A 27,933-nucleotide genomic window follows, 5' to 3' on the forward strand; every position below is an offset into this window, starting at 1 on the left:
AATTTTATACCTTACACAAAAATGCTACCAAACATTGTAAAGCTTATCCAATTTTTTGTACTTGAATAACTCAACTCTTATCCAGTAACCAAACAACCCCTTAATGGTTATTATATATTTAAGCTATAATTTCGATTAACTATAATTTAATTAATTTTGCTATTTAATTCGGGACCCAGTAACTGATTTGTATAATTCGGTTCCTAATTATATAAATTCAAATTTTTTATATGCTTACCCTAGCTATTTGTATACTATTTGTTAATACATTTGATTTGTATAAATTACGAAAATTTTATAACCGTATAAATTTAGAATTTGTATATAACTATTTTGTTTATATATAATTTGTTGATACATTTGATTTGTATAAGTTCTGAAAAATTATTAAATATATAAATACATAATTTGTATATACTTGTCTTATTTGTATATTGACAAACGAAATATATAAAATTTTAAAATTTTTTTAAATATATAAATACAGAATTTATATATACTTATCCTTTTATGTATTGACAAATAAAATATACAAATAAAAATACTCATAACAAATAAAACTATAATTATGAAAAAATAATTAAATAAATTATAGCAAAACAACATAATTAAAATACTTATAATAGCTATTCGTGAAACACCAACTGTGGTGTTTGCAACTTTTTTATACTCGAAACTAGGAGTGCTCACGGTTCGGTTTGGATCGGTTTTTATTTAAAAAATAACCAAACCAATTGAGTCGGTTATTCAAATTGTCAAACCAAACCAAACCAAACTATATCGGTTTTTACTATTCGGTTTTTGTCGGTTTTTATCGGTTTTTTCGGTTTTTGTCGGTTTTTAAAACACCTTGTAGACACTAGTCATTATTTGAATTTAAACTTATTTGAAATAGTATTGCCAAGAATAGTCACTCCTAAAACTAAACTCAGGAGCATAATTATTCTTAGCAATGATGATATGAAGTCCACATTTTGTTTACTTTTACTTTGGGTCCAACCATGCAAGATGGACTCATTTCATTAGAAGTCCATCAAAATATTTTGACCCAATCTAGTATAATTCAAAAGCATGGCCAAGATCAAGAATATAAAAATTCAATATAAATTGTATTTTTTTCATAAAAAAATTAAAATACACACACATATATATATACAAATTTAATTTTTAAAATATGTATATATAAAGTCGGTTTGGTTCGGTTTTTTTCGGTTTTTTTTAGACTTGAAACCAAAACCAAACCAAATATAGTCGGTTTTTAAATTTAAAAACCAAACCAAATCAAACCAAATAAATGTCGGGTTTTTTTCCCGGTTTGGTTTGGTTATCGATTTGGTTTGATTTTTCGATTTTTCGTGTTCAGCCCTACTCGAAACTTGTTCAAAACTTCGAAGCAAGCGCTCATCTCACCTTCTTGGAAAATAAAAATAAAAATCAGAGTATCAATTAGCATTACCTTTATATTTAGGGGTCCAAACAGTTAATTTAAAAACTTCTTAGCGTCAAAGGGAGTGCATGGTTTTTGAATTTTCAGTCAAAGCCCACTTTAATAATTTACACTTCTTTAGTCCCTTTTCTTCTTCAAGAATCTAGGGTTTCTCTTCTCCACCGACGGGAGGCGTTCCTTTCCTCCTCTGCTTCAATTTCTTCTCAAATTTCCTCTTTATATAAGCGGGTTTCTCGTTCTTGATCCTTTTTGTTTCTAATTTTATCTGTTTCGTATGGGTGAAAACGATTCAGATGGTCCTGAAAGTGCCAAATCCAAGAATGTATCTGAAAATTCCGACGGAGGTGATGAATTGACGGGTTTAGAGGAGAATAAGAGCAAGATGGTTTCTGGGTTTGATTCAAGTTTTGATATTTCTGGGAAAAGTTTGGATTTTCCATTGTTGGAAGGGGTAGAAGGTGGGGTTGAGGGTTTGTATATGTACAAGAATGTATTTAATTTGATTCCTAAGGCAATTGGTGCACTTGGGAAGGTTAAGATACTTAAATTTTTTGGGAATGAGGTTAACTTGTTTCCAACTGGAGAGTTAAGGAATTTCGTTGAACTGGAAAGTTTGCAAGTGAAGGTGTCATTGCCAGGGATGAGTGGATTGGATTTGCAGAAATTAAAGAATTTGAAAGAATTGGAGCTATGTAAAGTTCCCTCTAGACCTTCAGCTTTTCCACTTTTAAGAGATATAGCTGGTCTTAAGCGCCTGACTAAGCTCTCTGTCTGTCATTTTTCTATCAGGTTAGATCTGTTTCTTCTTGCAGTTATTCTGTCAAAGTTTATTTACACTAAACTCATGTTTTACTATAGACAATTAATTACCTGTAGTTGGCTGTCAGTTAACCTGATAACATGAAAATTCTGACTTTGTTAATGTATAAATATTAAACCGATTCGATGATGTTTCTCTGTGAACTTGACTATATTGTAGCACCGAAATCCATATGCAGGTTGCAGTTCAATATGCTTTTGGTGTTATTGGAAGATTAGGTTGCATCTGCACTTTTTCGGTTTTGCTGCATTCCGTAAAGTAATTTGAATTTAATAGAACAAGGTAATTGCTAAAACTAGAGTTTTTACAAGTGCTAGCTACTGCAACTATAAGCCCCAAGTTAAATAGTATTAAGCAGGGTAAATGATCACACAAACTTCCATTAATACAAGGGCAACTAGGTAGGTGGAGCATCCTACCAGGATGTTTTTTCGTGTCCCGCTTTTCTGAGGTAAAGACAGGGAAAAAGTAATTGCAGGATAAAATGGTTAGTTTCAGTTTTCGGCTACAAAATTTTCCTGCTAGTTCAAACTTGTTTTGTATAGACTTACATAACCTAGCAAAACAATTTTATGCATGACTAGTTTCCCAAGAAATTTTGGGATGTGGTTACTCAGCTGGACCATAAAAGAAAATAAAGACTGTTTTTCTGCTTAGATGCTTCAAATTGAAGTTAGTTAATCAGAACTAAAAGATATGCACAAAGGTTGTAAGTTGTTTGTTAGGAGTTTAGCACTCTTCAAAGGGTATCAGTTTCTACTCTAGGACCACACTAGGTTTAACAGGATATGATACGATATTGGGATTAGTTGATATGACATAGCATAACTAGTCCTTGGTGAAGGGTCATAAAGAGTGTTATTTATCTATTTCCTTGTGATTCCTTTAATTGTAATTTTTTTTTTGTTTTTGGGATTTCTTATCCTATAGTGCATCTTGGATAGGTTAAAATTATCTTTTTATTTTTACCTCATGTAATTTGACAGCTGAAGAGGTTATATGGCTTGCCCTTATAATGGATAAATTTTTATTATTTTGAGGTTGGCAATATGCAGCCACCAGAAGACTTTTCCCTTTATCTCCACCGCCTTGTTCCTCATGTAATTTGATAGCTGAAGAGGTTATATGGCTTGCCCTTATAATGGATAAATTTTTTATTTTGAGGTTGGCAATATGCAGCCACCAGAAGACTTTTCCCTTTATTTCCGTATTGTTGTTCTTTGCAACTACAATGAGTTAAAGATTTTGAGACATTAAAAATCTGGCTGGTTAATCAATTTGCTGCATATTGGTTGCTGTGATGTCCTGGCAATACCCTCTCAAGGTCCCCATTTTATTTGGGAATTATTTTTCCCAAAGACATGATTCTACTTTTGACTAGCAGGTGTTGTGGAAAGCCTATGCATGAGTACACCACATAATTTTAAAGTTATAGATGTTTTAAATCTCACAGGGCTCCAATAGGACAAACAGAAAAGGGAAGTATGTGAAGTGACTGCTTGGAGTATGGAATATAGAATAGGCTGCCTCAAGGGGTTTGGGGTGCAAAAGGTGTCCATACACTTCCCATTTCAGAAGTGAAAGCCTGTTGCTGTCACCTCTTTCCATCACAGTAGTATGTACAATAGCTAATAGAAGATTAAGTGAACTTTTGCTTAGTATGCGTGATTTATCAGTTGTATGTAGTCACTTAATGTTGGTATTACTGGAAATTAGTCTTCTTTGCAGTTGGATGGAGGATTCATATTGGAAATAAGTGTTAGGATTTATATTTTATTGTCTTCCTTCTATTGGGTGCAGTTACACCAGAGTCTTGACTCTTGACACTTGATACATTTTGTTAGATGAGGTCTAATATCTAAAGATATCTTTCATTTTATTGTTTTGATATCTGAAAGGCTAAATCTTTATTTGGCTGACACGTTTGTAAGCAGTGCTTTACTTTTGGTCGCTAGAGGTTGAAAGTTGTGAACCATAAACTTTTTGATTCAGTTCACATATATAAACCATTTAACCTTTTTCATCTTTGTACTCCATTATAATACCATTGTTCCTTGCTGTTCTTGCAGATACCTACCTCCTGAAATTGCCTGTCTCACTAAATTGGAGTGCCTCGATCTTTCATTCAATAAGATGAGGAATTTGCCTGTTGAGATAACTCATCTTAACTCCTTACTGTCACTTAGGGTTGCTAATAATAAACTGATTGAAGTACCTCCGGGGTTGTCTTCTCTGCAAAGATTAGAGAGTTTGGATTTCTCTAACAATAGATTAACATCCTTGGAGACCCTTGATCTCCTTTCAATGTATAATCTGCAGAGTCTCAATCTTCAGGTATGTGTTACTGAAATTACAGTTTCTTTCCAGACTTATTGCTTTTAGGCTTTTCTCTAGTTTCTTTTCCTTTTCCGATAAGTGTATATAACATGAGAGACATCTACTCTTAATGTGGATAAATTTCTTGCATCCCACTGGAAAAAAACCCGAAATGTGTTTGTCTCAATTGTCTAGTCAAGTAACTTGATATATTATAATTACCTTATCCTGACCCATATATCTTCATTGAAATTCCCTGAAGAACAATAAGCTTCTTAGGTGTTGTTCCATTCCTTCATGGGTATGCTGCAATTTGGAGGGGAATTTCATAGATTTGTCCAAGGATGACTTCACCAGTTCATCTTCAGAAATGGACGTGCTTGAAGGTGATGAACAGGAAACCTCTGAGTATACCCAAAATGGTGAGTTCCTCGAAATCTTTTGTCTCCCCTCCTTATATATCTTATGCTCTTTCTGCACATTCTGGTTCCTTGGCATCTTGTATGTTACCCTTCTAAGAAGTCTTGTTCGGAAGGGTAGTACCTTTGAGAAGTCTGATGTGTGAACTATTAATTGTGTAGGAGCATCTATCACATTGTCGGGTCATTTATGTGGCTCATCACCCAGTCATCGATGTTTCCGGCCTGGAAAATCCAAGAGATGGAAGCGGCAGTACTATTTGCAACAGAGGGCTCGTCAAGAGCGATTAAATAACAGCAGGAAATGTGTTTCCTGCAAACATTCTGAGCGAATTGACGATTCTCTGGTGGAAGGCTCATCAAGCATAGTGGATGATGATACAAATGATAAAGAACTGTTTACTGAAGATGCTGAGTGCAAAGACTCTTTAGCTAGTGTTGTTGATGAACATATCAGATTAAAGGAGGACCATTACATAGAAAGATCATCATGTGTTGCTTCTGACTCCATTAAAACATGCACAGATATTCAGAATTGTAAAACATGTGATGCTTCAGTAGGTTCTCTTTCTGATGCTGCTGATGTGGTTGAGGAAAGCTCGTCTTCTGAGGTGTCGAATAGTCCTCCAAAATCAAAAAGGCACCTGGATGGGGTCATTGATAATCCAAAACCATGCAAAACCCGCAGACCAACGGATCATTCAGAGGTATCCTGCAAATACAGCATGATGTCTTTCTGTGGTATTGATGATTATTTACCAGATGGCTTTTATGATGCTGGGCGAGATCGGCCATTTATGTCGCTGAGGAGTTATGAGCAGAATTTGCATCTTGATTCACGGGAAGTCATTTTAGTTGACAGGTAACTTCCATGTTTGCATGCCATTAATAGTTATGGACTTCAACTACAAACTTCAGGAAATGCTTTTGCCTTTCTACTCATTTTGATTACTTATTTAATCTGTTCAGGCAAAGAGATGAAATGCTGGATGCCATTGCTCTACGTGCTCAAGCTCTGATCTTTCATTTTAATCAGATAGATGGTCTTTTGAAAGATAGAGAACATGTTGCTGTAGACAGCTTGCAAATTGCATCACTACTTGCACTTTTAGTGTCAGATCATTTTGGTGGAAGTGACAAAAGTAAAATTGTACAGAGGGCAAGGAAAGATGTATCTGGGTCGAAATATAGCAAGCCTTTTGTCTGCACATGCCCGACCGGAAATGATGACACTACCAGCATGATCACAAAAGAGAGTCCGAGCAGCTTAGGGGATATACTTTTTCTTGATCTTTGTGAGAAAGCACTTCACTCCATAAAATCAAGGCAAAATTCTATTGTTGTTCCTATTGGGAGTTTGCAGTTTGGTGTATGTAGGCATAGGGCCTTGCTTATGAAGGTATTTTGTCATCAGAGATGTCTCTAATTAGATATGGTGGTTCTGAATTTAGTTTTTTATTCTGAACTGCTAAATTTCATTTGTCTTCTGCAGTACCTGTGTGACCGAATAGAACCTCGAATATCTTGTGAGCTTGTTAGAGGTTATTTGGATTTTTCACCGCATGCGTGGAATGTGATTGTGGTAAAGAGGGGTGAATCATGGGTTCGAATGATAGTTGATGCATGTCATCCCCTTGATATCAGAGAAGAGACAGATCCAGAATACTTTTGCAGGTCAATAATTTTCCAATTTTGTGTTACTTTCTTCATGACTGATTTCCTGGTGAAGCATTTGTATAAATACGTGTGTTTGAGGATATTGCATTTTCGATTTAGCAAGTGTGATTGTTGGTTATTTTTGGGATGAAAATGGACAGCTTCTTGAGTAGTTTTTGAGTTAATAAAAACTCTAGTTTCTCCCAAGTTATTTCGGAAATGAAAATGGCCAGATCACTGATCTTGCTGTTTCTTTCAGGTATATTCCACTGAACCGGATAAATGTTCCTGTTGTGCCAGATGCTAGTCGTGGTCAAGTTAGTTCTTTTCCTTCTCTATCCGGTGCTGATAAAATTCATAAAGCTCCCTCAAACCTCGTCCAGTGTAAATTGGGATCCCTTGAGACTCTGGCAAAGGTGTGATTCCTGATTGCTTTTAACTTCTGCATTTATTATTATGCAAATATAGTTAAGTTCTTATTCCAATCTCCAAATTACTTGAATTAAATATATTTTATTCTTAGAGTGGCTGAATTCTAGCATGTATATAACAATTAGAAAATGTTTTTTCTGGCTTTTTTGTACTTTCCATTATTGACTGGAATATACCAGTCTATCTGGTCTTATGCTTTTTTGATTTGTTTCGGAAATCCGAAATAGATAAGAAGCGAACCAATCCTTTTTTGACTTATTCTGTTATTCAGCTGGAATCCATTATTTATCAGGTTTATGCTTTTCATTTTGCAAATTCTTCATTTATCTGCTGATAAAAGTTGATTAGTGACACTTATTATACCAGTAACTGTGGGAATTTTTCTCGGCTAGCATCTTTATTAACGAGGCATAGTTAAATTCTTTTTATTGATTCTGCTCAAGTAACCTGAATTGAGCGGAATGAATATAAAAGATTCATATGACTAGTTCAGGATTGAGGTTTAGATGATTGAATGAACATTTTTGCCACTGCAGGTGCGAACTCTAGAGATACCCAAATCCACGGCAGACGAGATTAAGAATTTTGAGTTTAGCTGTATTGGAGAAGTTAGGGTGTTGGGTGTCTTAAACAGTTCATGCATTGTCAAATATTATGGTCATCAAATATCTTCAAGATGGGTTCCTTCATCAGATGGCAGTTCAGAAAGTCGTACTTTGCAGTCTGCCATTTTGATGGAGCACATTAAAGGGGGTTCACTAAAGGTATATGTTTCCTAGAACTCTTCTCTCGTATCTGACTGTCCTCTCTTTTATTTCCCTTCCCTTTTGGGGTGGGAAGGGTATAAATAACACCTGATTGCCTTTTGTATTCAGCTCATTTTGTTTTCTTGTCCTTAACTGGCAGAAACATGTAGATAAGCTATCTAATGCTGGTGAGAAGCGTCTTCCCATTGAGCTGTCGGTATTTATTGCCCGAGATGTAGCAAGTGCATTGACAGAGCTGCATTCTAGGCATATCATACATCGTGATATAAAAAGTGAAAACATCCTGATAGATCTGGATAAGAAGAGAGCTGATGGTACCCCTACAGTAAAGCTATGTGACTTCGATATGGCGATTCCCCTTCGTTCATACTTACATACTTGCTGCATTGCCCATGCTGGAATTCCTCCACCGGATGTATGTGTTGGTACACCTCGTTGGATGGCTCCTGAGGTCTTTCAGGCGATGAATAAGCGCAATATCTATGGGTTGGTAAGTCATCTGTCCTTGAAGTTAGAATCATAATCATTGAATTCTCTACTAACAAGTACCTATTTTATGCCACCGGGTGCGTTGATTTGCTAAAATAATGTGGTTCTTTCTGATTTGCCAATTTGTAACCCTTGGGTGAAATCAATTCAACACAATCAAGAACTTTCCACCTTCAAAAGGCACACAGTTTCTACTAAAAACTGATATATCACTCATTCCTCTATCAGAATTCAGCTTTATCTTGTCAATTATTAACTTCAAATCGCTTTAAGCTAGAAAAGAAAGCATATTTTGTCTGCTCCATTGCTGCACTGCTACAGATTAAAGAGCAATAAATATGTACTCATTGACAAATTCAAATTTTCACCTGAATTTCTTGGTAATTTGTTTGTTTAAATTTCCTCATTTTTGATGCTTGAATCTATTTTGGAGATGAGGATAATTTTATTTGTTTTTGAGAGACTATTTTTATATGACGGCTAATCTCAAAGGATGTATCCTGTGGCAGAAGGGGTTGGGGGAATATTTTCTCTTCTTTGAAGTTGAAAAAGTCTTCAACTCTGGGTTACAGATGAGTTGCTTCGAGCTAAAAAGGCTTTTCTTGCTTTGACTTTGCAGGTTCCCCTTTTTAGTAGTTAGATTGAGGAGCTATCTGGTTATATGGTTGAAAAGTTAGGACCTAGGACTAGAATAAGTCAAATCTTGGAGCTATGGCCAAAAAATATTAGTAGGGGGCGAGGGTGGGTGGATTATTTCACCCTTCCCCCAAATTCTATCGATGGGTAAATTGTCTAGAATGGGTTGTAGGCGCTCATTTTCTGTTTAATCTTTCACCTTTTGAATATGAACATTTGAGTTTAATTGCTTTGAGTTGGTGACTTGAAAAGTGTTTTTTTTTGTCACGTCTAACTGCAATTCTAGCTTAATATATTCAAAGGTTTTCCGAACTAGGTTTTTACTTGTCTTTCTTTGTATGTAGGGTGCTGATATTTGGTCCTTTGGGTGCGTCCTTCTGGAATTGTTAACGCTGCAACTTCCTTACTCAGAGTCATCCGAGTTAGATATCCACAATTCTCTTCAGGTATTTCTTGATCTCTAACCTTTTATGTAGTAATGCTCTAAATACCTTGATGAGTACCTAATGTGCTGGAAAGACCATTGTGTGACGAGGACTTTAGAAGTTCCAAAGTCCCCTTTTGGACAATATTTGTTATGGCTGCCCTTGGAGGCTATACCTTAAAGGCTAATGGTTCAAGTATCTCAATCGTTGGATATTTCGGAGCTGTCATGGTTTTCTTCCTTCTATTCCTTTCGATCATAAGAACTGCCTGCATAAGTACACTTGTCGCATGCACATTTTTTCTTAAAGTTGTTTGTTTGAATTGCTTTAGTTGGTGGAAAACAATGTAATTCATGTTTATAACACATGCAGGCGGGTAAACGGCCACAACTAACCGAAGAACTAGAGGCAATGGCTGCATCCAAAGCAGAGCTAGAGGATCTAGCAAAGTCTTGTTCTGGCTCAGACCTTGACAAGAAACAATCTGAATCTCATGTCCTGAGATTTCTCGTTTCTATTTATCATTGGTGTACTGAGAAGGATCCAGACGACCGTCCCACAGCAGAGAACCTCTACAATCTCTTGCTTACCTGTGCTAATTCCCTCCCTTCACAAAGTCGAGAAGATTCTTGATCTTCCTCAAATTTTGGTAGCCTTAGGATGTTGTAGATTAGCATTAGATTATTAAGCAGGAGTTACAGACCCAATATTTGGGTCTGTTGACCCCTCATTGAGCAATGTAACATGTTCTTTAGCCTTATTTGAATTGGAAAACCATACGGACGTATTCGCGTCCATAGGACATTTGTGATGGTTTTATTGTGTGTGTCTTGTATCATTTTCTTTAGTCCTTTTCCAGTTTCTTGTTCTATACATTTGTACCCATCTAATGTATTCATCTCCTTAAATTCCAATTGATAATAATTATGAATGTGGGGGTTAGGTCTGTATACATTTTACCCTCCCCAGACCCCACATGGTGGGACTATACTGGGTTTGTTGTTGTTGTTGTTGTTATAATAATTATGAATGTATTCTGAGTTTCTAAGACTTCTGGATGTGCTATTGAAATTTCTGGATTATCGTCTTGTTAACTCTTGTTTTTCTTTTGAGGCCTCTACTTCTACTCTTTATCAAATGGGATTATAAATCTTATGATTGCGTTTATTATTATTTTGTATTGCTTGGTCTTTTCAAAAATGTTGTTGGACAAGTGTAGTATCTTTGGAGAGTCCGAGCAAACATAATTGAATCTTGTCTATTTGGGAATTAGAGTTGTATATTTTCTATATCCTTAAAGGCGTCCTTTGATAGCTAGTAAAAAAACCACTTATTCATGTATTAATTTTTGTATAAGTTATACAATATTTTACTTACTAATCAGCTACCGAACGACTCCTAAAGTTATTCCCTTCAAATTCCTTTGGGAAATTCCAATCAAGTCATGTCTTTTTGGACATGTTGGAAATTCCACCAATGATTTTGTGGTATTTTACTTAAATCTTATAGTGAAAAAGTTCAATTATAATTTATCTTGATTTTTTTTGGTAATTATCCGAATTTTCTCTTTTTTCCAGATTTCTGATACATACGAATGACGCTGATACATCGCGATTTGATACATAAGTCCTTTTCATGATACATCGCTAGTTGATACAAACCAAATAATGTAATATCAATAAAACTTATGAATCATCTTATAACACCTAATATATCATGAACACAACAAAAATAGCAATAAAACTTATGTTTTACTAGTACATTTTGTGTTTGGTTTGTATCAACTAACGATATATCATGAAAATGACTTATGTATTAAATCGCGATGTATCAGCATCATTCCTATGTATCATAAGAGGGATTTTTGAAATTTTTACAAATAATAGAGAATAATTGAAAATATAAAAATATAAGATGTGTAATTTGATAAGTTTTTCATTGTTTTGTGATGTTGAAGCCCAGTAGTCATTTCCATTCCATCATTTGCCTTTAAAAAAAGTTAGTTGGCTCGTGCTTATTCTTTTTATCTTTTACTTTTTCTTTCAACATTTGTTAAGTAATTGTTTGCTTGGGTAAAACAATTAGTTGCATTTTTTATTTTATTGTTGTACCACATAATAGTGAAAAAAATGAATGTTCAAAACAAAACAAAAAAAAAAGTTAAACAGCATATGTACTATTATAAATAAATTTAGTCAAATAGAAGCAAAAAGCCTCCAAAGTAAAAGATTATCATCCTTTTTTTTTTGAGCATGCATGGACGTAATAATAACCCTTTCTTCTAGGCTTTGCCAAAAGAGAAATATATATATATAAAAGAGTTGAAAATCCTTTTCTTAATTTTTAAACTTAAAAATGTTTTCACTGTTGGAGAAAAGGAAAGGCATAAAGCAAATAAATAAATAAAAATGAAGAAGAGTATTTTGTCAAATTGTTTGTTACACTGACTGTCGGTATAAATAAACAGAACTTTGATATTTTAAAGGAGAAACAACCTGATCGCACGAGCAATCCTACAATATTTACTAATTCTCCTTATAGTTTAAAATAATTATATTTTATATCACTAATTAATAATTTCATATCAGATTTCAAGTCAGATACTTTTAAATACATATTTTTTGCACAGATATACTGAAATAGGGAGAGAGGCGATCGAGATGGTCTATGTATCCCAGATACATGTGAATCACACTAGATATATGCATGTATCTGGATGGATCTAGTGTGATTCACATGTTTCCATCCAGATACATGCATATATCTAGTGAGATAGAGTGACGAGCAAGATGAGAGGGAGGCGAGTGAGATTTTTCTATGTATTCCAAATACATGGGGATCCACTTGGATACAGTGTACCTAGAACAAATTACACTTAATTTTGACTCATATATCCCATGATACATGTATCTGAACGCACCAAAATTTGATAAGATTCGTAATATTGCAAACTAGCAAACTAGTGAGATTTTTACAAGTTACCCTATTTTAAAACCAAAATACAATCAAATGTTAAGTTAAATAAAGGATTTTCCATGTTCTAATGGAATAATAATCAACAGATGAATGATTATGGACCTAAAATTAGGCAGTTCAAAATCAAATCGAAATCGATAATCAAATCACAAAAATGTTAGTTATTTATTGATAATAGCTTATTGGTTTAAGGATTCGATAACAGTTCTGATTGAAATGTGTAGGTGTTATTTAGTTTTAATAGGTTCCACTGATTATTTTAATAAAAAATTCTTAGTGCAGCTTACTTTTATTTTAGATTTTCATTAATGGTAAAATCAATAACCATACCATCAACTATGAACAAGCAATATTTTAAACAATTCTATAATAATTTAGCATATTTATCAACCAATATTCAATAATATTTAAAATCGAATCGAATCGCACCCATGAGCACCTTAAGATGAAGTATTGCAAGACTAGTGATATACCCTTTTCCTAAAAAGCCCAGTCCTTTAATTGAAGGGAAAAAAGAAGAAAGGTACACAATTTTTATTATTTAAGTGCACAACTTTTATTATTTTACACAAAATGCACGAATATCCTTTAGTTTGTGCCTCTTTTTAACCTTTTTTTTTTCTTTTTCATGGATACTCAATTGAAGTTTTATATAGCTCAAGTTTAGGTATATTTGAAATAAGTTTAATCATTTTTATCTCATTTTAACTGCTTTCTTGAACTTCATTCATATCAAATCAATTATATATGACTGAATTAAGTTGAGTCATTTTTGTTTGAGCTTCAACTATATGTACATGAATTTTAGATAAAAATAACTAAATTCAAACAAAATGAATGAACTCCGGACAAAATAATTAAACTTTAACCATATATAACTCCAAGTCTCCAACATTATATCTGAAGTTTGATTTTGTCAAATCTAACTTCAGATTCCACAGGTCTGAAGTGGATAGATATGTAAAAAATTTAAAAAGGCGAGTATATATCAATTGATAGTAGTGTCAAAACAGGTTGTCCTGTGAAATATTTAATCAATGAGTCTGTTAATAGGTTATTTTGGCTGAGATCGATTAAACAATGAGATATAGCATAATGTAATACCTCAAATATTTCTACGTCAAGACTCGAACCATTCTTCGTGTGCGTATAGGCTTGAACTCGTAGACTTCAAATTGTATATATGAGTTAGGATCAATTCCTAAGTATTTGAAGTGTATTAGAGGTGTTTTAGGGTCATAAGGGATCCCTAACACCAAGCCGAGTCTAAAGAATTTCTACCGGCTAAGTTTTCTGATGAGTCCGTATAAAGGTCAATTTTAAATGACCATATATCCTAAAATATAATGAATTGGATGTCCCACAACCTATAAAATTAAAGGTATTTGAGTCTTCTTTCCAACGCCACTAATTTTGCCTCATTTGGAGTTTGGAGTAAAAAGTTATGACCATTTTATTGGAGACGCTCTATCCTGGCAGAAGTCCGCGATGGATCCGCGACGCGGAGAGGACACGGACTCCACTGCCTAAGACGAATGACGCCCCCTTTATTTTTTAAGGGTATTTTTGTCCTATAACCCTTTGGAAAGCTATTCTAATATCCCTAAACTTGTAGAAAATAGTTTTCCTCATTAAAAATCCTCTCATTCACTTCTAAACATCAATGCTCAAGAATTTTCAAGAAAGCATCAAGTTAGGGTTCTTTTTCAAGATTCTTCAACAAGGTAATTCCTTCATAGATTTCAATCTTTCCAAAACAAACTTCTTCATCTATTCATGAATCGCTAAGAGAAATCTTAAATTCTAAACATAGGGTTTTCAAGAAAACAAATCCAAGAATTTCAAGAAAGGGTCTCTTGATTGTTATTCTTCAAGTTAAGATTTTTCATCAAGATTTATGGAGATTTTAAGGTATGTAAGGCTAACCTAAAATATGAATTGAGTTCTTTCATATGCCCATAGATGTGTTGGATGGAAATTGTGGAAGACTTGAACCCTCCATAAACATTTTCTTGAATTTTTCTAAAATCCTAGAATATCTTTACATACTATTAATTGATTGATGATCTTCATTACTTGAATTCTTGAACAAATTACTTTTCATATGATATTTCATAAACTGTAGCCATATATTTATTAATTGTAAATGATTATGTATATGTATTGATGAAAAGCATGAATTGGGATAGCTAGGAATGTGAATGGCATAAAATAGGAACATAACTTATTCTTTTCATACAAGTATATCTAACTACTCTTGAAAGATGTGATTGAGACTAATTGGATAGTATGATTTATTGAAAGGTTTGATTGTGATAAAATTGATAAATTGATAAGGGTCCACATGAGACTTGTCAATATGATTAGATTAAACTGATTTGGTAGAGTTTTATGAGCATTGAATCTTGGGAGGAGTATCGAGCACCGAATTGGGTAAGAGTAAGTAATAACTCAAATCCAATAACTACGTCGCCAAACGTAGGAAGGGATTGGACCGTTAAAGTCAGATGTTTCCTAAATTACTGTCCTGATATAATAGGACTTGATTGGGTAAGGATCCATGATTTGTTGATTCGTTCTTACCCTAGTAAGGTATGAACGGACGTGGAAACAACGTCGGCTTGTTGTACTATCACTGACTCATAAGTGATGGCTGTCGGATAAAAGAAACTCCCATACATGTCTTGATAGTACTCTAAGTCAGATTGGGATGGATTGGGTTGGATTGTATGTGATTGGTCCTGTCTAAATTATATTTTGTTTAGACTCAGAACATCTTGATTGAGTTGTACCTTCTTCTGAGTTGATTTGATCTTACCTTGATGTCTGTTTCATTCGTCCATTTTACATACTCGTACATTTCACGTACTGACGCTATTTGGCCTGCATCGTTTCATGATGCAGAGACAGGTACTAGAGATCATCAACAGGCGCACCGTTGAAGATCTATTCACTTCCAGCTAGTTGGTGAGTCCTCCTTGTTTCCGAAGGATACCGCAGTTATCTTTTCAGCTTTGAGTTAGTTTTTCTTTATTTTGATTTGTGGTAGCCATGAATCTGTCATTGACACCTCTTATATTGTTGATAGAGGCTTCATAGACTAGAGTGTGGATGATGCTGAATTGTTTTGTTGTGACTAGTTTTATTTTTTTCTAGTTGTTGAATGGAGATGTGGTTGGCCTTTGACCTTATTATGAATAGTATTCTTATGATTTGAGTCTTCCGCTGATAGAATGTAGCTGAATGAAAGTGTGATTGGACCAAGTGGTTCGCTTGAAGGCCAAAAATAGTTTTCGAATACCGACCACGTCTAGGGTACCCTCCCGAGGCGTGACACATAACCTGTTCAACTCTTATCAAATATAATTTTGTTTGTTTTATTATAATTTAGTTAATTATCTAATAATTCCCTCTCTCTTTATTATGGCTAATATACAAAATTACAAAGTATCCGAAGAAAAAAAGAGTTTATTTTACAAATGAGTTAATTTGAGCTACCAAATGAATCCAACTTTTAGATGAACTGAATTCAGTGGATCAAAATAAACTAAATTAATAGTAGGAAAAATTATTAGGAAAAATATTTTTTAATAAATAATTACTGATTTTAATATATTATACTTGTTTGGTAAGAAATTGACACAATGTATTATAATTGTATTAAAGTATGTGATAAATATATTATCCATGAATAAAACTTGTATTATATGAGTTTTATAAATTATTCTTGCTAATATGTATTAAAATTGTATTATAAGTGTTTAGTAAAAAAAATATTATTGCTATAAATGGTAAATATTTTCTTAATTAGTACATTTATGTAAATTCCCCTTAATAGTAATAAATAAGCAGGCCATTAATTGTTCAAACTTATACAAATTAGGAGAATCATATCTATTTTCATTAGCTAATTTTATCTCCCTTAACTATAAAAGAAAAAAAAAACATCTGAATGTAAAAAAATAAAATAGTGAATTCATTTTATATCAAGTTTTGAACCGTGCACCAATACCTATAGAGATTTTTCATTAATTTTTTTAAAAGAAAATAAGTATGTGGACCATTCTTGCAAAACAACAAACAAAATATTTACAATATAAAAGCAGAAAGCAAATGAGATTTTGATTAAATAGGTTCAAATATGAGCTATCTTTAATTTGTCTGGCTTTTCTTTTAATAGCAACAGAAACAGACTCATAAATGAATATTAATTTCCCGCCTGCAAATGCTAATTTTTTTTTCCTTGCATTTCTTTTGTCACCCTTTTTCATGACTGTCATTTATTTACTCAAAATGGATAATACATCTGTCCCTTGACAATGAAATGTTCATGCACCAACCAATAAATAAATAAATAATATACTCCATCGTCTTAAAATACTCGTCGTGGTTTTCCCTTACAAAAAATTACTTAGGAGGATATTTAATAATTTTTTATTTATTTACACATATAATTTATCATCATTGAATATTTACTCTATTTATGTGTCATAATTAAGGTGTTTATAGTCTTTAAAAATAAGTACTATTAGAAATACTAATTTTATCTTAAATTTCTAAAATAATAAGTATTTTGAGACATAAACTTTAGTAAGGACGACAAATATTTTGAAATGAAGGGAATATTAATGTGTATCCTATGGTTGATTTCATACGGTAATGAAGATTTTGCGTCTCCATATATCATATATTCTATCCACTATATTCTGTGGATAAGTTCGTTTGTTATATCTAGTCTCACCCTTAGTAATATATATATATATATATATATTCGTTACACTAGCTATTAACAAAAAAACTTACCTGTTTTAAATGTCAATGGATGGAATTATGCTTTTTCCATAACAATATTTTGTACGCAAACAATAAATATTGTGTTATATCACAAACCTTGTAATCGAAATTTACTCAAGTTAAAAGAATATACACGGACTATTCTACATGAAAATATTGAGTGCGTCTATAAATTAAAAAAAATTCATTTATTTTCTAAAAAAATATTTTTCATATTGTATTTTATCGTCATCACAGAGAGAGGAAGGAAGGGAGAGAGATGAAACAATCAAACATTTTTATATATAACAATTATTTTGTATAATAACATTTCATTATAGCATTCATATTTTCTGTTTTACCGTTCTTTCATGTTGTATATGTAAATATTATTTGTTCTCTCTAGTATCTCCCCATATATAGCAACCAAAACAATCCATACAAACCACGCCGTTATGAAAAGGGTTGCTACTTGCTTGTATCTACATTATTTAAAAATGCTATTATCTATCATTATTTTAGAATAAATATTCATCTTTAAGCGCATAATTGAAAGTATATATCTGAACACAAATTCCAATAGTAACATTCTTTCGATTTTTTTGAATCCTCTTGTTAGAATTTCAAACATCGCCATCCACCGGAGTGGGTGAGGGAGAATAATAATATTTACATAGGAAAGAAGAACCGTTAAGAGGACCACCCTACTAGTATCAGTCTACTCCTAGTCTATATATATATATATATATATGTATATATATATAACAACCTTCTCTGTGTTGTGCCAGCCATTTTGTTATCAGTTTAGGACCACCCATATATGGCCTGGCTCCCTCATGTGTACTCAGTTCATATACATACATATATATATACTATAATTATATTCATATTTATGTTAACTTTTTTATGTGTTGTATATATGTATATATTTATGTATAGCTAGGGTTTTAGGGGTCTTAGCCTGTTAGGTGCTAATGGAGACACCAATGCTAACTCTAGTGGATTTACCATCAAAAGTTGTGGTGGGGTGATAAAAATATTCCTCTATTCTTAATAAATGTTCCTCTATTCTTAATAAATGGGGGTTCAAGCCCTAAAAATGAAATAGAGCTCTTTACTCGTCAAAGTGAGACTTGCCGATCCAAATTAAATTTGGATTAGTTAGGGGCCCAGTGGCGGAGCCACCTTAAGGTTAGGGAGTTCATCCGAACCCCCTTCTACAAAAAAATATACTATTTATACATAGTTAAAATAATTTTTTATGTATATATAGTAGATGTCGAACCTCATTCGACTAGTTCGTATGTCTACTTCTTCAGATTTGAACCCCTTAGTCAAAATTCTTACTCCACCAGTGAGTTAGGCAGTGGTGGAGCCACCTTGTGGTTAGGGGGTTCATTCGAAACTCCTTTGGCAGAAAAATTATACTATTTATACACGGTTAAAATAATTTTTTATGTATATATAGTAGATGTCGAACCCCTTTTGACTAATTCGTATATCTACTTCTTTAAATTTTGAACCCCTTAGTCAAAATCCTGGCTCTCCCGGTGAGTTAGGCATATATAGTAAAAAACTCTAGGTCTAGTGGCTTTGCTTTTACAGTCAAACCATAAATAAAATTTTGAAAAGTATGGCTAGTTGTTCTTTATTTAATTTTGCTTATTAGTTGGTGATTCTTTTTACAGCTCAAACTGATCTTTTTCTAAGGGTTGTTTAAATGTAGTAGTTAATAACCTCTTTTTTGGGGGGTGGGGTGGCGTGGGGGGGAGGGATTACTAGTCCATTCACTTCTTAAAAAGTCAAAATATATATCATTTAATTATAATTAAGTGATATATATATATATATATATTTTTCATTAAGTATTGAAAATAAATTCTCATCTTTATATATTTGGTTAAAAAAAAATAAAGATTTTAGATCTTAGTTTCATGAGGAGACTTTCCAGAGAAAGAGTAGCAGAAGCAATTGTGTAATCCTAACAAAAGCCTCTCATGAATTGGATCATCTCACCGCTAGAAACAAAGATTTTTTCATCTGTAAATTAATAAAAAAATTGTATATAAAACATGATTTTATCATCAATATCTTACCGAACCAACTCACTAAAAAAATACGTGGTAGAAAATGAATTCTTACTGAAATACCTAGAAACTTCCTAATTTTTATATTTGTGTGAATAACCTTTAAGTGAGAAATTTCAATGGAAAAATAGTAATTTTTCAGTTGTATCGAATGTGACCTATAGCTTTTTAAAAAAGAATTATTATCTTACAAATTTTGATTTTTTTTTTTTAATTTATCATATTAGTCCCAGTTACTTGAAACAATTAAACTTCATAAATATATCGAGACAAACCAAAAGAATTAGTTAGTCGACATTATTTGATCTACTGGGGCTATACACTATATTAGTAGAGTGTAGACATTCTCTCCACTCTTAACGAAGGTTTCGAGTTCGAGCTCCTAAGAACATAAATTTTTTTTTGTTGGAAGCGTCGCCTCCAAAAATAGATTCTATAATGTATGAATTCAAATTTAATCGAGTCTTTAACACGACTAACGAGTAGGAACCCAAAAAAATAGACACATGGTTAGTTTTTTGAAGTAGTCCTGCAAAAAGTGTAATTCTATAAGGAGTCCAGCCCTTTGATGATCACTATGTAATGCATAACCAAAATTTATATATATATTTTTGTAAGTTTAGTCATTTCACAACTAACTTCATGCTCACAGGTTTGAAATTGAGAAAATATGAGATTTGGTGTTGCAATTCCAAATTCTAGACATACGAGTCTAATGTTGAAAAATCAAAAATTGAAGTTTGGCTTGATCCCAAACTTCAAATAAAATGTCTTAAAGTCTAGATCCAGAAGTAATTGCGCTTGATATTCCGTAACTTCAGTTTTGTATGTGTCTAGTAACAACAATATTTTAAAAAAACTAAATATAGCTTAAATAGCAGGGTGAAAATTGTCCATCACATAAAATATTATACGGAGGAATTACAGAAATTTCATAGTGTTAAAAACTAATTACATCTTATCCCTACTCTTTTTCAAATTACAAAAATTTCTTAAATTTGGTAGAATCCGGATGCATCCCAAAACGTCCTAAAGTGATGTATCTGACCGATACATCATGTAATGTGATGTATCCGACGTTCTGATTTCGTGATGTATCCGATTGATACATTGCATAAATTGATGTATTTAATCGATACATCACGTAAAATGATGTATCCGACGTCTCGATACATCAAGTAAAATGATGTATCCAATCGATACATTGCTTAAAGTGATGTATCCGCGAATAGAAAAGAGTAGAGATTTTTATAATTTTTCAATGGTAGAAAATTTTAAAAAATATAATAAAATAACTTGTGTATTTGGGTAATTTCTCCCTGTAGCAACAAGACCTTAGGATAAAATCTAATGGGCCAAATGTGCTACTAAAAAATCTAACTTTGACGAAATTAGAATAATAAAATGAAATTACAGATCGAGTATGTGTGAATCGTAACCAATGAGATTTTGGATCAACACAATATTTAACTTTTCCTATCTGGAAGGCCATATAAAAGAAGTGAAAGTAACATCCAACAGTTTATTTGAATACTAAAAGTAAAATCTATCTTAATTATTTTGGGTTCGGTATATAAACAAAATAAATTATTTTTAAATTATTTGTATATAGAATCTAGACACATATTGTGGGAGCTTTTTATGTATGGGTTTCAAAAATTCAGTAGCTTTTGTTCGTATTCTATATATATGTATTTAAAAATTCCATTAAGAGTTTATAAATATTTGATTGTAAATTTAATTGTCATTATAATTAATTAAGATTACTCTAGGAACTTATAAACTTTATATTCGAAATCCGCCTTTGATTGCGGTAGGGGTGTGGTGTGGTGTGAAGATTATGTGTGTTAGAGAATCAAGAGGACACAATCAATATAAATTATTTTAATAATTTAGATTTGTAAATAAACTGAACACATTATTCAACATAATAGCTAGGCATATAGAGTTCTCTAATGACTTTAATTGCTTCGAAGAGTATAAACTACAAATTAAAGCTCTCATTTTTGCAATGATTTAAATAGAAAACTTCCAAGCAATTAAAAAAGTGCCAATATTTAGGAGATATATATAGATCAAAATTATAATGAATAATACTAAGGATTAACACGTTTTTCAAGACAATTATTGGATATGAATTATGATGATGCAAGTTTCTTTTGAAGATAGTTAGGCAAATTAGCACATTATGATTATTGATGTACCAGTTTGATAAGACCCCAAGTCTCGTTGTTTTTCGTTTTCTTAGGTCATGTTTTAACCTTCTAAAAAGTGATTTGGCTAATTGCTCCTAAAATTATCTTTTCTTTTTTCTTTTATACTTTGATTAAACGAAATTATATGAAAATCATGCCGGTGGTCCTCTATAAAATTTAGTCACTACACCTATCAATTCTTCGCCCCTCTTGGCCATATATATTCTCCTTATTTTGGGTTTGAAATATAAATTTAAAGAGATTAATGGTGAAGCTAAAATAAATATAATAAAAGTGATTCATATAATTTTTTTTCTTTTTCCATATAACTTGTTGTTGTGATATGAAGGTGTAGTTGAAGGTAGTTAAGTTGTTAAAATGTAGTTAAGGGTAGATTAGTCTTTCACACAAAGTTAGTTGTAACAACTTTCAGAAAGTTAATTTGTTAATAACTAACTAAGAATGTAGGCTATAAATAGCACCTCTATTCATTGTAATCATAAGTTGTTTTAGTTGAATCAATGAGAGTCCTCTCAAATTAGCTTAGCTTTCATCTTCATTACTTCTTCTTCACTCTTCGAGTTTACCTTCATGGTATCAGAGCTTCAATCACAGTCAATACTGTGAGAAGCGATCTAACTGTAGAATCAAACAATCAAGTTTCTCATTCATAAATTCATCAAGTTTTGAGTTTGATTCACAGATCATAGCTACGACTGTGAAGTTATTGATTCAACAACAAAGGATCAAGGAAATTGTTTGATTTGCTTCCGCAATACAAGTTTGTGAGATTCAACAATGACTATTGGAAATGAAGCAGGAGAGATACCTAGCAATGGTAACAACACTGGTTCACCTTCCTTAAATGGTAATTCCACGACAGCAGGTCAAGGTATTGACTACAATCATCCTCTTTTTCTTAGCCCTACAGATATAAGTGGAATAAGTGGAATAAGTATCATCTCATTTCAGTTGCTTGAAATTGAAAATTATACATTGTGGAATCGATCTATTAGGCTAGCTTTGTTGGGAAGAAATAAGCTAGGTCTAGTTGATAGATCATGTAGAAAAGAGTTGTATAGTGAAAAATTATGGGGACAATGAAAAAGAGTAAATGCTATTGTACTGTCATGATTAATGAACTCACTATCAAAAAATCTATTAAGTGGAATTACTTTTGCATCTACTGCTTTAAATGTATGGAGTGATTTGAAAGAGAGATTCGATCAAGTGGATGGATCTAGAACATATAGTTTACACAAAAAAATTACTTATTTACAACAAGAAACAACTTCTGTTTCTGCATACTATACTAGGCTGAACACTTTGTGGGATGAGTTTGAAGTATTAGTGCCAGCTCCTTGTTGTAATTATGATAAATCCAATGGCTTATGCATTAATTGTAAGAGATGAAAGTCAGAAGTCAATTGTTACCAGTACTAGTAGTTTAGGGCTGAATGTTGTGAGCAACAATATAGGGTTGAACTCAGCAGGTATAGAATCTAGTGCTATGTATTCAAAAATGGGTAAAAGTTCTATAGTATCTCAGAAATTCAAGAAGAATTTTCCATTGGTGTGTGATTTCTGTAAGTGTAAAGGCCACATCAAGAAATTCTACTACAAGATAATAGGTTATCCACCTGAATTTAAGTCCAAAAGAAAAGTTCTCAATGCCAATTCAAACTTTGCTACAAATGACACTAGTTCTCCTGCTAATAGTCAATCTGATGAAGTCAATTTTTGTTATGAAATGAATACAAGTGTTCCTATGCGTAGGTGGAAAGATAAAGAACAACTTGATACTCAAAGTACTGTAGTGTCAGTTGAGACAATTGGATCTTCTAATAGCAGACAAGTGGAGAATGAAGTGAAACAATTACTTTAGAGGTGCACCTTTTCAAAGGAACAATATGATAACATAGTACAAATGCTTAATCAAAAGACAAAGTCTACTACTGCTGCAAACACTACAGGTAAAGCTTTACTTGTATCTGAAAAATTATGAGGTTTGGATAATAGATACTAGCGCAACAAATCACATGATGTCTAGACTGGATATGCTGACTAAAGGCTCAATCACAAAACTTAATACTCCTAAGGATGTAGGCTTGCTAAATGGTGATATCACGTAGGTTACTCATATTGGTTCTTGTAGTTTATCACCTGGAAGTGTTATTACAAATGTATTCCACTTACTAGAGTTTAAACACAATCTGATGTTTGTGAGTAAACTCACAAAAGAATTAGGCTGCTCAGTCTCTTTCTTTTCTGATTTTTGTGTGTTTCAAGAGCTCCTCAGTGAGAAGGTGAAGAAAGTTGATAAAGAAGAAAGAGGTCTGTATTTGTGAAGTATACTACTTCAGAAGGCTGATAATACTAAAAATGAGGCTGCACTGGTTGTTGATAAAGTTCACTCCAATATTCAAGAACAAGATATAGAATTGTGGCATCAAATATTGGGTCATGTGTCTTCTATAATTCTTGGTAGGCTATTTGATATAAACAAGCATAGTATGTGCAAAGTGTCTAAGTGTCTAGTATGTCCCTATGCTAAACAAACAAGACTTCAGTTTTTTTCTAGCATTATTAAAAGCTGTGAGTACTTTGATCTAGTTCATGTTGATTTGTGGAGTCCAAATAATACACCTAGTGTTTATGGGAACAAATATTTTCTTACAATAGTGGATGATTTTTCAAGGATGACTTGATTGTTTCTGCTTAAGCAAAAATCTCATGCATGTGTTTCTCTGAAAATGTTCATTTAGTATGTTAAAAATCAATTTAAGAAACTTATCAAAGTAATAAGATCTGATAATGGAACTAAATTTGTTAATTTAGTTTGTGACTGTATGTTTAAGGAACTAGGGATTAATTCACCAAAGGTTTTGTTCATATACTCCTCAACAAAATGGGGTACTGAAAGGAAGCATAGGCACCTGCTTGAAATGACAAGAGCTTTGATATCGCACAAATACCTTTGAGGTTTTGGAGACATTGTGTGTTAGCTGCAACATATCTTATTAATAGCTTGCCTAGCAGAGTTATTAACTATCAAACTCCTTATGAGAGACTCTGTGGTTTCAAACCAAGCTTAGTACATTTAAGGACTATTGGATGTTTGTGCTTTGCCAAAAAGATGTCCAGATCAAGATCAGCAGTTAATATGGGGTATTTTGAGGTACAAAAGGGATATGTGTTGTTTGACGTGACTGATAGGTCTTTCTTTGTTAGCAGGGATGTTATTTTTAGAGAAGACTTGTTCCCTTTCCCTCAGCTAATGCATCTCAAACACAACCTATGGTTATTGACATATTGCAAGGGTCAGAGGTAATATTTCAAGACTTTCCTCAACCAGCCTCTGAGGTTACAAGGTATATTGGCACAAAATATTCAGTAGAACAACATCTGAGACTAATAGAGGACCATTAGAGAATGACTGGATTGCAGATGCACTCTTACCAAATACTTCTGAGTCTGGTACTTTAATAGATGAACCAGTTCATGACACTCAAGAGGAGCCTACTTCAACTATTATCAGAAGGTCTACAAGGCCCAAACAAACTCCCACTTGGTTGAAAATTTTTGTTTCTCTAAGCATTCACAAGAAAGTTAAATATCCAATGGCAAACTACATGAGCTATGATCATCTATCTCCTACTTATCAGTATTATATTGCAGTCACTTCTATTATTAAAAAATCTGCTAATTATGCAGAAGTAGTAAAGGATAAGATATGGGTGGATGTTATGCAAGCTGATATCCAAGCCCTTAACAAGAACAAAACTTGGGAGATCACTGAGTTACCACAAAGAAAGAAGCCTCCTAGCTATATATGGATCTATAAAGTAAAATACAAGTCCATAGGAGAAATAGAAAGATTCAAAGCAAGGTTGGTTGTTAAAGGCTACAGTTAACACAAAGGCATAGATTACAATGAAACATTCTCATCATTTGTTAAAATGGTTACAGTGAGAGTTGTAGTTGCACTCGTAGCTTCTAGGAACTGGCATATTCATCAAATGGATGTGTTTAATGCATTTCTCCAGGGCGATTTAGAGGATAAAATCTACATGCAACTTTCATAAGATTTTGTCAATCAAAGGGAGAAAATGTGTAAACTGACAAAGTCTTTATATGGACTTAAACAGGCACCAAGGTAATGGAACCATAAGCTCATTGAAGCCCTCATCAAACTCAAATTTCGACAAAGCCAATATGATTACTCTTTATTCATCAATAAATTAGATAAATGCATCATTATTGTACTTGTATATGTAAATGATATGTTGGTGACTGACAGTAGCGTGAAACTGATAGAAGAGACAAAAAAAGCTCTACAACATGCATTTAAAATGAAAGACTTAGGTGACTTAATGTACTTTCTGGGGATTGAATTTACTAGATCAGCAGAGGTCATATTAATGAATTAAAGGAAGTAATCTTTGAAACTCATAGCTAAAGTTAGAATAGGAGAAGCTAAGCCGACAGGAACTCCAATTGACACTAATGTCAAATTGACATCTAAACAGTATGATGAGCATGTGAACAAAACAAAAGATATCACAGATGACCCACTAATAAATCAGACAATGTAGTAAAGGTTGATAGGTGACAAGACCAAATATCTCCTTAAGTACTCAAACATTGATCCAATTCTTACAAAAACCTAAGAAGTCTCACTTGAATGCTGTATTGAGAGTAGTTAGATACTTGAAAAGACAACCTGGATAAGAACTATTACTATTAAGCTCTTCAGATAGAGAGGTTACTACCTTCAGTGTTGCTGATCGGGCTTTCTGCCCACTTACAAAAAGATCTGTAACAGGATACATGATAAAGATTGGAGGTTCTATAGTATCTTGGAAAACAAAGAAACAGACCACTGTTTTAAGGAGTTTAGCAGAGGCTGAATATATGATTCTTGCCTCTACTGTATCTGAATTGGTGTGGCTGTTGGGAATGCTAAAAGAAGTGGATGCTGAAGTACAAGTACCAGTTCAGGTTTACTGTGATAGCAAGGCTGCCATCCAGACGATTGCATAAATTCGGTATACCATGAGAAGACTAAACACATAGAAATTGATTATCACTTCATAAGGAAAAGACTACAACAAAGTTTAATCAAAGTAAACTACATTCTTACTGCAAAATAACTAGCTGACATTTTAACAAAAGGGTTGACAAAGTCGCAACATGATTATGTTCTGTCCAAACTAGGAGTTTTGAATATTTTTGCACCACCTAGTTTGAAGGGGAGTGTTGTGATATGAAGGTGTAGTTGAAGGTAGTTAAGTTGTTAAAATATAGTTAAGGTTAGATTAGTCTTTCACACAAAGTTAGTTGTAACAACTTTCAGGAAGTTAGTTTGTTAGTAACTAACTAAGAGAGTAGGCTATAAATATCACCTCTATTCATTGTAATCATAAGTTGTTTTAATTGAATCAATAAGAGTCCTCTCAAATTAGCTTAGCTTTCATCTTCATTACTTCATGCTTCTGTATTTATCATATCAAAACCATTGAATTTCATAGAGTCCAATCATGTTTAGCCATTTATGTTCTCTCTTTATTGTGACCTCTTTGAGTTAAATTCCCAGTCTTTTCTATATTATTATATCTTTAAGATGCAAGAGTTATATTCGAAATTGCTAATTATGTTTTAGTAGAGCCTTTAATTAGTGTGTGAATAAAGTCTCATATTCATGATTGAAAAGAAAAGTAATTATCTATCAAATATTTGATATTCGTAATGCTGTGAGGTCTTTTAAGAAAAAATCGCACGAACTTAGTTTAAAACAAACAATATCATACTATGTTAAAAGTATATTTGATTGTTTTAGCCTTACAATCAATATCAAAGCTATTGATTTAGCAACATGAGTATGTAGATGTCAGAGTGATTGATGGAGACGGCCCTACATAATGCATTACCCATTTATGGACCGATTTGTTACCTTTACTCGTAGTTTTAAGGACGAATACATAAAAAAGAATCGATGTGCTTTTGTTGTCATATATACTTGATTGATGTGGGTGACACATCATTAGTCTCATATTGGTAGCTGATAAGACAAGTAAGCTATTTATAGTCACCCCTAATCAGAGGTCTCGGATTCTAGTACTGGGTATGGAAAAATATTTGTTGGGAGCGCCACCCCTAATGGGCCTTGTAATGCGCGATTCGGATTTAGTCGGGGCTCCACAAACTTTGGACACCGGGTGGTAAACCAAGAAAAGAAAAGCTATTTATAAGGTTTGAATAATCTTAACAATGTAAGCTTTTTCTTTTTTGAAAAAATTGTGCAAACAATATTACATCATATTAAAAGTATTTTGGCCGGTTATGTCTTAGCCCAATAATTAGTAATTTCTCTTCTGACCCCAACAAATTAAAAACCTAATTAATTGATCATCTTATACTATCTTCTCCCTTGAAAATTCACCAAAGATTCATAGTTTTTTCTCCTCAAGATAAAGTTTAATTTCAAATATTGGG

The 27,933-nt window shown here is 32.9% G+C and overlaps 1 protein-coding gene across 1 annotated transcript; it reads left to right on the forward strand.

The window, feature by feature from the left end:
• The first annotated feature begins 1,524 nt into the window (after nucleotides 1-1,524).
• On the forward strand, nucleotides 1,525-10,395 carry LOC129883054 (uncharacterized). The gene is made up of 11 exons (XM_055957604.1): nucleotides 1,525-2,236; nucleotides 4,337-4,601; nucleotides 4,846-5,005; nucleotides 5,165-5,864; nucleotides 5,972-6,401; nucleotides 6,495-6,676; nucleotides 6,918-7,074; nucleotides 7,627-7,854; nucleotides 7,997-8,347; nucleotides 9,327-9,428; nucleotides 9,780-10,395. The coding sequence occupies exons 1-11, from the start codon at nucleotides 1,722-1,724 to the stop codon at nucleotides 10,038-10,040; spliced, it is 3,351 nt and encodes a 1,116-aa protein (XP_055813579.1). The 5' UTR covers nucleotides 1,525-1,721; the 3' UTR covers nucleotides 10,041-10,395.
• Nucleotides 10,396-27,933: the final 17,538 nt, after the last annotated feature.

This window comes from Solanum dulcamara, chromosome 3, assembly GCF_947179165.1.
Source record: "Solanum dulcamara chromosome 3, daSolDulc1.2, whole genome shotgun sequence".
Taxonomy (NCBI): Eukaryota; Viridiplantae; Streptophyta; class Magnoliopsida; order Solanales; family Solanaceae; genus Solanum; species Solanum dulcamara.

What these genes read in the sequence shown, in the direction of transcription:
- LOC129883054 (XM_055957604.1), top strand. Translation starts at nt 1,722, where the DNA reads ATGGGTGAAAACGATTCAGATGGTCCTGAAAGTGCCAAATCCAAGAAT. An exon ending in ATAGGGCCTTGCTTATGAAG is followed by an intron (nt 6,402 to 6,494) that starts GTATTTTGTCAT and finishes TGTCTTCTGCAG; the next exon opens with TACCTGTGTGACCGAATAGA. An exon ending in ATATCCACAATTCTCTTCAG is followed by an intron (nt 9,429 to 9,779) that starts GTATTTCTTGAT and finishes TAACACATGCAG; the next exon opens with GCGGGTAAACGGCCACAACT.